This window comes from Patagioenas fasciata, chromosome 4, assembly GCF_037038585.1.
Source record: "Patagioenas fasciata isolate bPatFas1 chromosome 4, bPatFas1.hap1, whole genome shotgun sequence".
NCBI lineage: Eukaryota > Metazoa > Chordata > Aves > Columbiformes > Columbidae > Patagioenas > Patagioenas fasciata.
The window spans coordinates 5033517-5049671 of NC_092523.1; the positions used below are offsets into that span (position 1 = coordinate 5033517).

Consider the following 16155-nt stretch of genomic DNA (forward strand, 5'->3'; position numbering starts at 1 on the left):
GACTTTAATGAAAGGGGGTGAATGGGAAATGAAGGAGAAAAGGTGAAACAAATGAAACAAGAACTGGTTGGGAGGGGCTGTAAAAGCTTTCCAATATTTTTTTTGTTCTCCTTCATTTAGTGTTGTGGTGTCTGAAAACCATCCTGGAAGAGCCACTACTGTAGCACTTGGGTTACTCAGTCCTGGGAAGAACAGTGGAAATCTGGAATTGTCTGATTCAGATCAGAAATTAGAGTTTCAGTTCTTAGCATGTTTTTAAAAATATCCTAGTAATTTCGTAACTAGCTGGTTTTAAGTAGGCCAGTCTCTGACTTCTGTTTAGACTCAATCTTTTTTATTTTGTCTTTATCAGAGTGAACTAAAGCTCGAATTCAGCACTACTGACAATTCAGCAATAAGCCTGCGAGAGTTTTATCGGTGTGACTAGGAGAAACTTGAAAGGTATCTATCACTAGGAAAAGGCAGCTCAATGATATTATCAAAGCTAATACTAAAATGTGGTAAAGATGGATTTTTCAGCAGTGATATGAAATCAAACAAAATGTAGAAGCAAAGAGATGAATTTAAGCATAGCTGTAATAAAAAAGAGCATATTAAATCTGAGGGAGAGCTAGAAATTGCAAAACGGAACCTATTTTAAAAATAAATTATGTTAAATTCATGTTTTATGGGTGTTTGAGGTACTTACAGTACAACTTCTGGGTGCCATCATCCCGAGAACATGAGATCGTTTATCCAGGGGTTTTGATGAAATTATGACTTTTATTCTGCAAAGCGCTGTAGAATTTTCATTCAAGTTTTGCTAAACTGAAATCCAGAGGTCAAGGTATCACCAGCAAAACATATTTAATGGATTATTTTAAAAAGATGTTTTACAAAAGGACCGGAGAATGCCCAATAGTGTGTTCCACCAGCGCTTAGTTTGATCCAAGCGATTTTTAAACAGAGACACTGCCTTCAGTGGGTAGAGGAATACATTAAGAAGCCACGTAAAATACATTGTAAACCAATTAAATGCAACACATAAGAGATGAATGAACCTCCATGGTGTCTAAAGGCTTAAACACTATTTCTTTTTCTCCCTACTTTCAGAGTTTAAAAATAGAACGTAGCTCTAAAGGAGAATATAACGTAATTGATTTAGGTTTTTCAAAGGCTGTTCATGAAGTCCTGCACGCACAGCTGTTTGGAAAATGGGTAACCATGGAGTGAATGTTAAAGCCTTTGATGGATTAAGAAGTGGTGACAAGGCACTAGCAAAGCATAAATGACCATTTCTCAGCAGGCAGAAAGATAAATCCTGTGATGCTTCAGGGGTCAGCACTGTGGCTGGTGTTGTATAATGTATTAATTAACAGGTGAATAGACAGAAGCAAAATTTGCCAAAAGGAAAATGACGCCTTGGCCGGTGGGAATAGGGGAGTTTCCTCATCAGAAAGAGGACAATAAGAGATAATTTTATTTAATTTCTCTAGGTAAATGGAACAACTTAAACTACATTATCTACACTGACAGGCTCTGAGCTAATTCATCCTCTCAGAAAAATATACGGTATCATTATGGGCAACTGGGCAATGATACCTTTTCTGTGCAGAACAGTCCTCAAATCAGTGCTTAAAATGTTAGACTGTACTTCAAAGAGGATATTCACTGAGCGCCCCAAATAGTTGTTTCAGCTTTGATCTCCATGACCTAAAGATCTTCCAGAAATGGAAAAAGGTCAAGATATAAGGATGACAAAATTAAAGAAATATGGAGATTTGGAGGCAAATTAACTCTAGGAGAGTTTTAAAAGACTAGGATTATCTATTTTGGATGTGCCCAGATATCTTTGATAATGAATGGTAGGTTAGTATAACAAAAGTGACCATTTTTGTAAACCATTATCTAGTTGCTGTTCAAATCTTTTTTCAAAAACATCTTGTGTTCTTAAGAGCCATTTCTTAAAGTAAGGAGGATGCTTGTGGAGGTAGAAAAAATATATACCAAGTCTAGAAAATATAGGTGAAAAATGCAGTGAATATTGACTAGCTCCAACAGAATATTTTGCGAATGTAAGTGTGAATTGTACAATAATATTTTAAAATGAAAACACTGGCATTCCATGCATCCCCTTGCCTACACACTCCTACGAACAGATATACACAAACTTATAGCTAAAGGCAGAAAGAGTGTTTTGCTTGGGTTATATAAGCCATTTTTTGTCGAACAGAACACAACTGTTTTCTTGAAGGGATTTTTCAAAGAACTGCAGCTATCTTTTATCTGAAGTATTAAGTAGAAGGGAGTTCCATTTAGTAGCAGTAATGTTTTGGGGGTACTCACTGTATGTGGTTTTTATTTGTACAAGTAGGCAGGAGAATGAGTGAGACATATGAAATTGGTGAGGCACATACGTCCCTGCAGCCGTCATTAGTTGTCCTCTTTGTATGCGTTGAAATGTACTCCTTCATTATATGATTGTCTACCATCTCTATACTGCATAGTGACATATACCCACAGATTAAATAGGAACCTTCTGTGAATTCTCGTAAGATTTACTTAAGACGTATGGGCCAGAAGGTCGGGTCTTGGCCATAAATTCAAGGCACCTTGAGAACATTGGTTTTATGGTCTGCAGCTAAGCCAGTGGTGCAGTTTGTTGGCAGTGAAGGCTGGTTCTTCCTGAAAGTCCTGTGTTTACTGCAAAGTGCAGTAAAGAAGTTTCATTATTTTACATTTATACTTTAACCATTTCATTATGGGAAAAAGTAACTGGTAAAGAGCAAGAAGAGAAAAGATGACCTTGTGCTTCGGACAGTAATGTTTCATCCTTTTCTATGCCATCACACTTAAACCACCATGCTGTACATTTTGCCTTTATTTTTGCATTTCCTCTTTCCTGAATGATTGATGAGAGATGCAGAGTTTGATATACAGGGAAGGGATTCTCCTGCTCTACTCTGCTCTGGTACATCCTCACCTTGAGCACTGTGTGAGGTTCTGGGCACCATAATATAAAAAGGATGTAAAGCTACTGGAGAATGCCCAGAAGAGGCTATGAAGCTGGTGAAGAGTTTGGAGGGGAAGCCATATGAGGAGAGGCTAAAGTCACTTGGTTTGTTCAGCCTGGAGAAGAGGACACCAAGAGGAGACTTCATTGCAGTTACGGCTTCATCACAAGGGGAGGAGGAGGGACAGGTGCCGACCTCTTCTCTTCTCTTTAGTGACCAATGACAGAACCCGAGGGAATGGCAGGAAGATGTGCCATGGGTTATTTAGGTTGGACATGAGCAAAAGGTTCTTCACGCAGAGGGTGCTGGGCACCAGAACAGGCTCCCCAAGGAGGTGTCACAGCCCCAACCTGACAGTGTTCAAGAAGAGACTGAACGAAGTCCTCAGACACACCGTGTGAACTGTGGGCTTGTCATATAAGAGTTGAGCTCGATGATCCTCGTTGGTCCCTTCCAACTCAGGACGTTCTATGATTTTATGATTCTATGACCTGATGATCAGGATTCACATTTGTATTGAGTATTTAGCTGTAACAGAAGGCAGAAACCGCTTTTCTGAGCTCAGAACAATAAACACTCTGAAAACCCAATCCAGTGACGTAGAACACAGATACAATTATACATGGGCATTTCTTCATCCATGACAACCCAAATAGTATTTTTATATATATATATATGTATGCATGATATGTCTATGCACAGTATGTTCTACAAAGATACGTGGATGGAAGCATACATTAGCCCAAGCCACAAAATATTTAAATCTGCTTTTCAGAAAACCGGTTAGTCTAATAGTGTTATATATTGTATACTATTTCAATACAGCTTTATAAGCATTTTTGTTTTTAATTAGTATATTAATAATGGCTGAAATCTTAAAAATTATGATATGATATGAGAGCAAGAATTAATAAACATTTTATTAAACATGTAGAATCTTCTGATAAGGAATTTATGATTCTTCTAGAAACAGACTTTGACAAACACTTTAAGCGAAATGAGATGTCATCTTTTACATCTTTCAAGCTAAATTGAGAAACTGCGCTCTCTTTGACAGAATATCAGATATTCCACAGGAATTATGTTTTAAATAGCTGTATAAAATACTTAAACTTCCCAGTAGTAAACCATGTAATGGTTTAATAAAGAAATAAATAACCAAACTAGAGGAAATTTTATTCAAAACTCTGAATTTTTAAGGTATACCTTTGTGGATGCCCTGTACTAAAACCTCTTAAATCTACATAATGGCTGGGCTTTTTTCCTATCAGAACTTGTTTATTTGCTTGGGTTTTTTTTTGTAGCGTGGTGTGGCCTGCATGGATTTTTGCTTTATTAGTGTCCCCTGATAACTCTTAGCTTACAACACTGCCAATCATCCTGGATACTTTTGTTGATTTACTTGACATACATGACAGCAATGTTTATTTAGAAGCACAGCTTCCCTGAGTGAGATTTTCAAGGATCCTTCCTTCAAATTTTAGCAGTTTAGCGGCCCAAACCTTTAGACTGCCGTGTCATTCTTGAATAATCTCACCCAAATCAGACCAGTTTTTTACAACCACCTAAGGGCTCTTTCAACCAGGTGATGGGCACCTAAAATTATGGAATGAGTAAGATGAAACCAAGCCAATGTTTGCAACTCCCGCTGATACCACTAGAAATTAGAAACCTGTACACCTGAAGGGACTTTGACCTTGATTGCATTTCTCCATTTCTAGGGCACTAACATTCATATCTACATAAGTTTGTGAGGAATTTGCATACCTAAGTAATAAGGCCATAAAAGTGCATTAAATTAGCTAAGCATTCATTTAATCTTGCTTGTAATGAAACTTAATATTCTAATGCTGTAAACAATAAAGCCTAAACACCTTTGTCTTTAATCTCAATAATGTTATTACGTAACCCAACTTTTCCCTTTTATCAAGTGAATTTATTGTTCACATGTCACTAAACAAAATTTGTGGCTATGTTTTTAAGTACAGACATTGCAATACAAACTGATTACCGTAGGAGAAAAAAATCCATAGAAAATCTATTTTTAGAAAAAATTGGTAATTGCTCGATAACTTGAATGTGTAGGAAATAGGGCTGTGGTAGGAGAAAAACAAGAAAGCTTTTGAGAAAGTATTATCGGTGTGGAGCAGGATGGTTCAAAAGAAAATGCAGGTTGTTAGCAAGATATGAATTCATCCATTGTGATATGTTATTTTTCTATTATGCTGATATTAAAAAATAATAATCAAAAGCCTAAATGGAAGTAATTTTAACTTTGTTGTTTCCCAGTTTTCCTCCAGCAGCCGTTCAGCCTGGATTGTTGGCAGTGGTCTTACTTTCAGTACCATTGGAAACTCATCTACAGAAATGCTTTAAAAATCTTTATTTGTTAGCATGACAAAGTCAGTAAATTAGAAATGTTGCTATTAACTTGGGACCTTATTCTGTCAACATTTATGCAGGTGCCTAATTAATTCATGTAGTTAGATTGAGAGATGGTAATGGATCACATTTTTCAGGCGAAGCGTGGAACTGTTTTCAAGACCACAGCTCAAACTAAGAAAACAATATTTAATTTTTTCACCCAAGTATTGATTTGCTTCCAAATCTGAAACTCATAGCCAAGGTCTCTATACATAATAAATGACTCATCCTCTGTCAGATGCATTTACAAGTTTCAACACCAGATTTTATGCCTTTGATTGTAGCTCTTTCACTGTCAGCGTAAGAATATCCTTCTTTGTGCAGTAAATGACAGATAAGAGAGACTGGAGGTTTTGTAGGTGCAACTGAGAAAGGTATTTCCCCATCCATCACTGTCATGGAGCTCCTCAAGTGTGGCCTGATAACCTTAACTGGAGAATAATGCAGTTCTTGATTCAATTTCTAAAATCTTTACTGCATTAAATGGCAACATGTGCTTAGAGAAACTGTAAGTAATAGGATCTTATTAGTTTTAAGGTATTTTTTTCTTGCTTGTCTAATCAAAACTGAGCACTGATGTAAAAATGCAATTGGCAAGCCAGCATATAGTTTAATAGCTATTTCCATTTTAAAATAGCAGATAATGTCCATGTGTAATAATGTAAATTAAGGACTAAACTCTGGCCAGGTCCACAAGGTCAAAATTCTTAGAATCGTAGAATCGTTCCAGTTGGAAGAGACTCTCAAGTACATAGAGTCCAACCGCAACCTAACTCTAGCACTAAACCATGTCCCTAAGAACCTCGTTGAAAGAAGCTTTCACATTCAGTGAGCAGTCCCCTTGGCTACACGTGTGGTCAAGAATGAGTACTTCACGTTCACCAAAATGAATGAAATTTAACTTCATCTCCTTTCTCATGGGCTCATACTTATGAATCTACGAGAGCTGCTGCCTGAACGGAGGAATGGAATCGTGTCTGTTGGCATCTTTTCAGTGGCATAGTGAGAAAAACTCCCTGTGGGGCTTCAATTCGGAACATTATTGGCCTAAGGCTTCATTGACTGAGATGAAGGACTTGAAAATTTAAGTAGGAGGAGAAAAATTCCCATACAGAGAGAATATGAAAAAATATGGAAGATCCTGTCATTCTTTGACAATTGAGTTCCGCTTTGACCTTTACCTGTTTGTTCCTCTTGCACATCCATTTGGAGAAAAGCCTGCACGTAAGTCCAATAGCATTGTATTAGTAAAATAATATATGACTTTAAATCATTTCTCACAAATTAAAGGTTCATTTCTGGTGAGGAATGTTTCTTATAGTTGCACATTTTGCAGGATCTTGTGCTGAACAAAGACCCTATAGCTGCCTATTAAACACTCTGACTGCATATTAAACACTATCTGATTTTCAGATACCAGGGGGAGTTCTGATTTAGCAAGTAAATAATTACTTTTAATAATTAGTAGATTAATTATCCTTTAAAAAAAAAGAATTGTAGCCCAAATAAAATGCTTAGATGCTAATTGTGAATTACAGGATATATTGCAAGAAGAGAAATTAATTGCAATAGCCAAGTAAAACAAGCATCTTTATGTTCTTTCTCTGGGAAACAACATCTGAGCAGTGAACTCTATCAGTCTCTGAGCAATGTCCTTGAGGGGTTGGTGGAAATTCCTTCGAGTCTTTTAAACAAATATCTTCTAGATAAAGAATATGTAAGCATTTACATTATTTGGATTAAATTATGCTGTCAAACATAGAAATATATGTCTGGATGCAACCATAGAGTATATTGTGGGTTTTTTAAGGAAAAAAAAATCATATCTTTCTTGTGTGCACACTTTTAGTCGGGTACTTATAAAAATGGGCATTGTACTCCAACCAGGGCTTCACTGTGCAACTTCACAATATCTTCTCTGAAGTGTTTTTTATATATTGTAATAATTCTAGATTGACATTTGCCATTTTGTACCATAACATCACCTTGTTGGACACATTGCGAGAAGACACTTGACATATCTTCCTGGTTTGACAATGTACCGGAGGGAATTCTTCCTGGAGATGCTTTTTCTAATGAGTTCCATGTCCACCATACAGTAATTTAATTTATGCTTCTCTTGTTTTCCTTCTAAGAATGTCATGTGTGGCCATGTCAAAAATCTTACCAAAATCAAGCTGCATCACATCTCCTGCTTCCTCCTACCCACTAGTTAGCTGCCCTGTCAAGAGAAATACCATAACACCTCAATGCAACCTATTTTGACAAATCTGTTGCCTGTCCAACATCTGCTCATTATTTACAAGATAATTAAACATTAATTGCTTTATGTCATGTTTCATTTTCTTTCTGGATATTGAAATTAGGCTGAATATTCTATAATTTTTCCTTCTTCTCATCTTTTGTATAAATAAATATGTGCTTTTTCTCCTATTCCTAAATCCTTTCACTGTTATTGCTTTTCTTGAGTTCTGAAAGGTGGTTCAGAAATTCCTTTGATTATTTTCTTAAGAACTGCAGGGTAAATTTTATAATGGTCTGTCAACTTGAAGACATATTTAGTAGATACATTTCCCTGTGTTTATGTCGATGTTTTACAAACTTCTATTGTGTAATCCACATTTGCTGTATTTCTTGTTAATTATATTATACACCTGACCACCTCTGCTATTTAGGAAATTCTAGACAGAAATTTTAGGGCCCTAAATATTCAGGTTCTTCACCTCCTTTTTTATTGTCATTTTTCCATCTCCAGCTTTACTTGTTTTTATCCCTATGACCCTAAAAAATATCTCTTTTATTCTTTATGTTTTCATTGTATTTTTAATGATTGCTTTTTGATTTTCAGGCTAAAGACTTCCTTATGCAATCCTATTAGTCTCCTACTAAACTTTCAAGTGTTCCGTTAATTAAGATAATTTCATATATGCATTTATTAATACTCGTTCCAAACCTTCCAGCTCTCTCGAAGTCCTTTTCTAATGAAAATGTTTCCCCTCTGCCTAGCAATGTTTTGTTAATATTTGCTTTTTTAAAGTCCATTGTTGCTGTCACTTTTTCCTCATGTCTCCAATATATCCCAAGCACTTATTGCACTTACTGAACATTATCTACGTGAAAGATACCATTCTGTTCTCTCATCTGTGTACATGAACAAAATATGCGTATATACATAGGATAAACAAGATTTGAATAGCTATATCCCTTTAAAGGGTTCCCCTTTAGCATCCAATGGATAATAGTTTAATGTCAAAAATAGAAAAGTGGCGATCTTAGTTGCTGCCACTTGTTCTTCAAAATGTAGATTAGTCTTGAATCATGTTTTTTGGTGTTTTTACTTTAAATCAGGTAGTAAGATGCATAATACATAGTTTTCATTATGAGTAAAATATATATAAGGACACTCGGTCAAGAAGAACATATGTGAAACTTTATTTCCTAGGAAAGGTTTTCACTGCTCTTGATCAAAATGGCACTGGAAATTCCAGTTAGGATCAGGTTACCAATAAGTGCATTAGAAATACGGTGTAAGGAAAAGATGACAGAGAAAGATAATATTATAAGAAAAAAAGGCAATTGAGATAGGAATAATCTCTCCCTGTTCTTTCACTTATAGTGTCAAAATAATAAAACCACTAGAGCATGATTTGCATGCCTAGGTGCTGGAAGAAGGCAAATGATAATAATGATGTAAATGTAATGAAAAGATGGCTATCTGTAAATCTTTAACTTGACCCAAGTTCCTGAAATTTGTTAGAATTAATCCCAGTAGATTTTTTTAATCCAGATTTCTGATAGAGCATTGATTCTGTTTGTCTTGCAGTATATAAGATCCCAATCCTCCAATATTAATGTTAAAATATTGAAGGAGAAATAAAGTACAGTAGTATAGGTAAATTACAGTTAGTGAAGCCAAATAGTCATGTTCCCATTTTTGTAATTTGGGTTTGAGTTGTTAGAGAACTAAACTGGGGAACATTTATCTTTCTGGATATATGATATGAAATAAAAAGCGATTATGCCTTCAAAGGAATCCTGTATAAAATTTGAAGAAAAGCCTCTTATTACTGCAAGGAATGCCTCTAACTATTTACATAAGTAAATAATTGCTTAAAGATATGTATTTAAAAAGCTCATACACAGTTTATAATACTGTTAGCTCATATCTATGGCTATTTTCTGTGTTATATACATGAGGATAGTGAAGAAACAGAGTGTTCGCTTATGCGCCTTCACAAAAGTAATTTGCTAGATTTTGCATTTTGTTCCTTATGCAATTATTATTATTCAATATGAGCTAGACTGCCGTTAGTTTTCTAAATTAGCAGGCATAATGGCTGCATTTTGCTTTGATCATTTGGCATGAATATGTACTGTGTTCATTCCAAGTTGTAATGGTTTTAAATATACTTTCCTGACAGCTCAGATCTCTCGCAGTCTTTTAAAACTCAGTAAATCATGCTTTTTAAAGGAGGTTTTGCATCCTTTGTTGTGCAATTGGAGGAGAAAATATGAAGATCACTATTTTCATGCTGTCAGAAAATGTACCAGAGCTCTGCGTGTGTGGAGCCGGTACAAACCCACCTCATGAGCCTTCCTGGGTCTTGAATCGTAACAACAATATGCACCATGTCTACTGGAAAGGATTTATGCCCAAGGGCAGGGGAAAAGATGTTTGTGAAAGAAAGTGTCTAATCTTACCGCCTTTCATTTTGCTTAATCTAGTTATGCCACGTTTTGCCGAACAAGTTGAAGTTGCCATTGAAGCTTTGAGTGCGAATGTCCCACAGCCATTTGAAGAAAATGAGTTCATAGATGCCTCCCGCTTGGTTTATGATGGAGTTCGTGACATCAGGAAAGCTGTTCTGATGATAAGGGTATGTAAGACACCTGGGAAATAAAAGTTGGGACTAGAAGGGAAGTATTAGATTGGATGCAAGGAATATAAAAGCTTCTTGGAATCAACTTTGTTTCATAATAAGGCAGAAAAGCTTGAGATTGAAACAAATTTGAAACAAAAGTTTGTGCAGTAAAAAAAGAATTTGTGAGTAAAGAGATGAGGGTCTATTAGGAGATGAACCACAACTGATTTATTAATCACCGAGGAGAAGATATGATCACAACTGCCAAGAGATGCAAACTTCATTTCTGTTTCTGTAGTCATAGCATTAATTTGCTTAGATCTTCAGAGCTTGTGCAGATGTTGTTGTTTGTGATGGTTTTGGTGTTTGGTTTTTGTTTTGGTTTTTCCGAATGTGTATGTGCTGCCCAGGATATGATGGAAGCCTGGTTAAAATCCAAATGAATCAATAAATTACCTTGCTGCTCCAGCGAGCCTCGGCAGAGGTGGTTTAGGATGTTTACTGAGGTAAAGAAGTTGTGATTTCAGCATTGCCTAACCAGTTGATTGGATTTGTTTAGGCATCTTAAAACAAACAAACAAAAAACAACAAACAGAACAACGTAATTATGGTGAGAGTAGATGTGTGTCTTGCTTTTCAGTGTAATCTAAAGTCAAAGATTAAAAAGCAACCAAAAAAACCCAACAAACAAAACCAACCAAACAAAACCAACCAACCAACACCACCTGTTTGGACATCTTTTCAGCAATTGAACCTCTGATTTGAAATCCAAATTACCTTCAATCTGTCCCAGTGGAAGCCATGTAGAAATAAAGCTACAGTGATAATTGCAGCAAAACATATGAAGTAAATAACAGTACTAAAGAGCTCATCCCTTTGAGCAAACAGGTAACATACACTCGTGGTTGTCAGTATATTGTGGCACTGATGTAAGACTTCAGGCAGTTGGAGACTTCAGAATATCTTCATTTTAGTCATCTGTCACTATGCATTAACATTTACAGAAAAAGCTTTTGACAGGCTTAATTTTAGAACTGTGAAACGTAAATTCCATTCCCGTACCCAGTGCTAATCTCAGGTAGCCTGAGTTATGGGAATGACTAATGATGGGGGAAACCAGTCCTGTTTTCTGGATGTGCAACATGGGGGTGATTGCAGCTCTTCTGGACTGGGATGGAAAGATCTACAGAGTGAAGGATCTCCCTTTTTTTCTTTGATTATCCAATTTCTTAGCCTGTATCAGCAGTTTCCAAACTTCTCTCAGGACAAGAATCACTTCTAAGCACATTGTACTCTTTTATAGTCTCTCACAAGTCATTTTAAATTGCTTCATGAGACACGATCATCAGGTGGGATCTGTTACAGACCCACGCTTTCCCATCCCCTCTGCAGAGTTCTGGCTTCCAACACCCCCCTGTATATCAGAGTTGTCCCAGGGAGGTTCCAGTGAGACTTTCCAAACTGGGTGAGATGTTTCTTTTTGGCACAACGCACCATTTTAAATTCTGGAGGCACGATCACTTATTTCATTGCTGTCTTATTTAAGCACTAGCTCAGAAAGCTGATCAGCATGCAGGCTTTGCTGACTGCTCAGGAACACCCCAGGTTACTTTTGCAATTGTATCGCTACTACTTTCCGTTCCTTGTATGATAGGAGTTAATGAATTCTGCTTACCCAGATTAGGAAGATGTACTTTTGCATTCAGACAATTAATTTATTCATGGAGCTAAACGTAGTGCTCCTTACCCAGGCAGAGAACTAAAGCACATAAATGGACTCATTATCCTTGTGAGTTAACGGGGAAAATCCACGTATATAAACTTACACAGATCAGAGTTTGCTGAATCAGAACCTTATTTGCTGTAGAAAAGAAAATTAGTTTCAGTTTGACACACTCTTTAGCATTCCCATCTGAACATCTCACATTGAAATGGAATGTATAATTAAAGGGTGAGGCATTAAGCTATAAAAGACCATCTTTAGAATATTTTATCTAATAATCCATCAAATCTCATGCACTCCTTTAATTCAGGATGTAAAACTTCTTGCAGAAGTATTAAAAAAAGAATCCCAAACCGCAAACACCAAACAGAAAACAACTTGAAAACTTTTTAGAGCAACTGATACAGTGATTTTCAGGCAGTAATTTTTCATGTGCATGCCATGAAAGACTGAATTTATCTGAGATGATTCCCCCGTTCCATATAAGAAATAAAGCCACTTTTAAAATAATATTGTTGGTGTTATTACTTTTAGTAGGCTGAAGGCAAGTGGGATAAGCTCTGTTCTTCTCTTTTTTGCTTTAAAAGGGGAGATTTCATTGTCCTTTTGGAGGAAAAAGGAGACTCATTTTTTACACTAAGGACTATTATTATGATCTATACAGACGACAAAAAAAATTCAATGACTTAAGAAGTGGTAAAAATAAATTTAGGAGGACAATTATAGCACCTAAATTAAGATAGAAAATAATAACTTAGTTCCAACATATTTTCTATTACTGCATAGGGAACAAATTACTTTATTTTTCTTTTTTTTTTAATAGCTACTTTACGAAGTTACACAGAATCACAGAATCGACTGGGTTGGAAAAGCCCTCAGAGATCATCCAGTCCAACCCTTGGTCCAACTCCAGTCCATTGACCAGATCATGGCACTAAGTGCCATGGCCAATCTCAGTTTACAAACCTCCAGGGCCGGTGAGTCCAGCACCTCCCTGGGCAGCCATTCCAATGCTGACCACTCTCTCTGCACAGAATTGCTTTCTCATCTCCAGCCTCAGTTTCCCCTGGCAGAGTTGAAGCCCATGCCCCCTTGTCCTATTGCTGACTGCCTGGGAGAAGAGCCCAATCCCCCCTGGCTAGAACTGCCCTTCAGGTCGTTCTAGAGAGTGCTGAGCTCACCTCTAAGCCTCCTCTTCTCCAGACTGAACAAGCCCAGCTCCCTCAGCCTCTCCCCATAGCTCTTGTTTTCAAGTCCCTTCCCCAGTCTTGTTGCTCTTCTCTGGACCCGCTCCAGCACTTCAACCTCTTTCCTGAACTGCGGGGCCCAGAACTGAACACAATACTCCAGGTGTGGCCTCACCACAGTGAGGCCACAGCATATTATAAAGGCACTTTTTCTCCTTAGCTTTTAGAATTAGTGGGTGTTCTCATGGTAAAAAGTTCCCTGAGTTATTAAACAAAAACCCTCTCTACAGTTGGGAAGAATCACAGTGGCACCTTTTCTCTTTCTTAAGTATCTCCAAGGCCAGTCTTCTCTTTCCACATGTGGCCTTTGCTGTTGACAACCTTGATGTTAGTTGCATTCATGTTGGCCTTAGTGTTACATTTGTTTGAATCAGAAGTGCACTTTTGGAGCAATCTCCAGTTGTTCCATCTTGCTGTGGTTTAGTTCATGTTAGAAAGTAGTCTTAGGGCATATAAACTTGATTCTTTGTGGTGTTCCTGGAAGATGTGCTCTAGGAGCATCTTAAATGCATTTCTATTCTATTCTGTTACTGAGAGACTTTCAGTCAGTGGGAGAAGACTGCAGGGAGTCTGAATAAAAATGAAATGAGGGTGGTGTAAATGTGGAGTCCTTAGCCCCAGTTGTTTGGATATATGAATCACAGAATGGTTTGAGTTGAAAGGGACCTAAAAGATCATCTAGTTCCAACCCCCCTGCCATGGGTAGGGACACCTTCCACTAGACCAAGTTGCTCAAAGCCTCATCTAACCTGGCCTGTTATATGTATATAAGTTATATATATATGTGTATGTTGATATCTATAAAACAGACAGGAGGCTGGCTCAAGCAGTGAGCTGTGGACATCTCCATCAGCCTGCAAGCTCAACATGTACCACACCACACTGAGCGACTGCTCAGCCTGTGAAGACCAGAGTTTGGCAAGAACCACACCACCAGACGCTATGTGAAAGGCATAAAAAGACCTTTTTTGGGTTACCTTTGTTTTTAAAATGAGGCTTTTCGGTAAGATCTGTTTAGAGAGTGAAGGGTTATCTATAGATAGCTACTTGGCAATGACTGCTTCTTCTACTCTTCCACACTTGTCAGTGTAGGCTTAGCCGTGATCACCTATGGTGAAATCCAAGTGCTGCTACATCTCAGATCATCTGGAAAACTAAAGTTGGTGCAGAATCCCATCATCTTTTTAAATAGTGTATCTCCAAAGAGTGCTATGGGATCTACACTGACTACCTCTTGCTTCCCAGGTTGAATTTAGAGTGTTGTCTTTTACTGTAAGTCATTAAACAGCTGAAGACCTTCTGTGAGAGAGGTTCTCTGCCTTTGCCACTGCTGCACCTGAGTCACTTTGGGAAAGAACAAATATACAGAATAGTGTGGAGCTGAATAGAAGAGCATATTATAAAGGCACTTTTCTCCTTAGCTTTTAGAATTAGAGGGTGTTCTCATGGTGAAAAGTAGGGGAATATCTTTTCAGTCTTTCTTTCATTACAAGGTTAGCTTGACTTGGTGTTTACAGTGCTGAATGGCTTATAATTGCATCTCACAATTTTTAAGTGCCTACAGTACTATAGCATAGTGGGGTTTCTAGCTTCATCAAGTATATTTCAATCAATGAAAAAGTAAGCAAGTAACATTTATAAATCTGCATGAATATGCTATTTTACGATTTATACAGGCATAATACACATTTTTTATGCTGCAATTATGAAAGATAAAACAAAATTGTATTGATCAAAGATATTTACAGCAAGATCTTCAGTCTAGAAGCCAGAGAGATATTTAAAACAAAATCAAAAACAAACTGGAAGCTGAAAGTCACCAAATGCATATTAGAAATATAGTATGCATCTTAAAAGAGAAAGTATGTATTTACTGGGTGATTTATCTGGGGTTCTGAAAGATTCTTTTACACTGAGAGAATTCATCTGAATTAGATGAATGAAGAATGTGGTCTATGTGTGAAAGAGATACTACGTTTGAAAAAAATTAGTTCTGGGAAGTCTTACAGCCTGTGCTACAGAACAGATAGACATTATCAAAATGGTCTATTTTTCTGCTGAAATCAATGAGGTCCTAAAATCTGTTGTTCTGAAGTTATTCTAGCTCTTCCGGCCACTGGTGGTTGTCAGAGGTTTTTTTTGGAGTCTCAATTCCATGTTTCCTACGTCTACGTGACCACAGGTACAGGTGTCTGCAAGACTGATTCAGTCCTCCTGTCTTCCAACTCAGATAAATTAAGTTCCCGACTTTGTTGTCTTGGAAACTGTGTTTTAAATACCAAGGTCCTGTTATTTGTGCGCTAAAATTAGAGTTGTTATGGTATGTTTAGAAGGCCGTGCTAAGAACAACTTCTTCAAGTCAAAGTACTTCAAGATAATATTTCTCTTTTCACCTTTATGTCTAAACAAATAGGGGAGCCTATTATATACAGGCTACATCTCCAAGAAATCAGATAAAACAGAACAATGGTGCAAGAGTGAAAAGCATGCAACCATTTTGAAGTTGCAGCACATAGATAACAGTTAACTACTATTCTTCATCTTAATGAAAAATGTAGCTATTTTTGGAAGAAAATGAGGGGTGAATGTGAACTTGAGTGAATGTGAACGTTAGTTCTGAACTAGATCTCAGTGGTACAGAGAGGAAATGCTGACATTTCTTGCATTTGTAGTTTACTATTAACAGTTGCATTAACTTACATTAACTGTGTCTGAAAAACATGCTGCCAAATTCAAAAACGTGCAGTTACTTAGAAGAACTTTGATGAAAGGAAAATTCACTAAAAGAGAACTGGTCTTGTTTTACACAAAACCAGGACAGGTTTGAACTACATTTTCTCCAAGTTCAACATCTATACCCATTAAGTTTCTTGTAAAGACCGTAAATCTTAAGATTATGAATGCAA

The 16155-nt window shown here is 37.0% G+C and overlaps 1 protein-coding gene across 4 annotated transcripts in view; it reads left to right on the forward strand.

The window, feature by feature from the left end:
- The window catches only part of CTNNA2 (catenin alpha 2), a 529887-nt gene that overhangs the window by 473361 nt on the left and 40371 nt on the right, over nucleotides 1-16155 (forward strand). For all 4 annotated transcript variants that reach the window (XM_071808451.1, XM_065836058.2, XM_065836059.2 and 1 more), the window contains one exon: nucleotides 10143-10294. In XM_071808451.1, the coding sequence (XP_071664552.1) occupies nucleotides 10143-10294 (152 nt within the window). The remainder of the gene's footprint in view (nucleotides 1-10142; nucleotides 10295-16155) is intronic.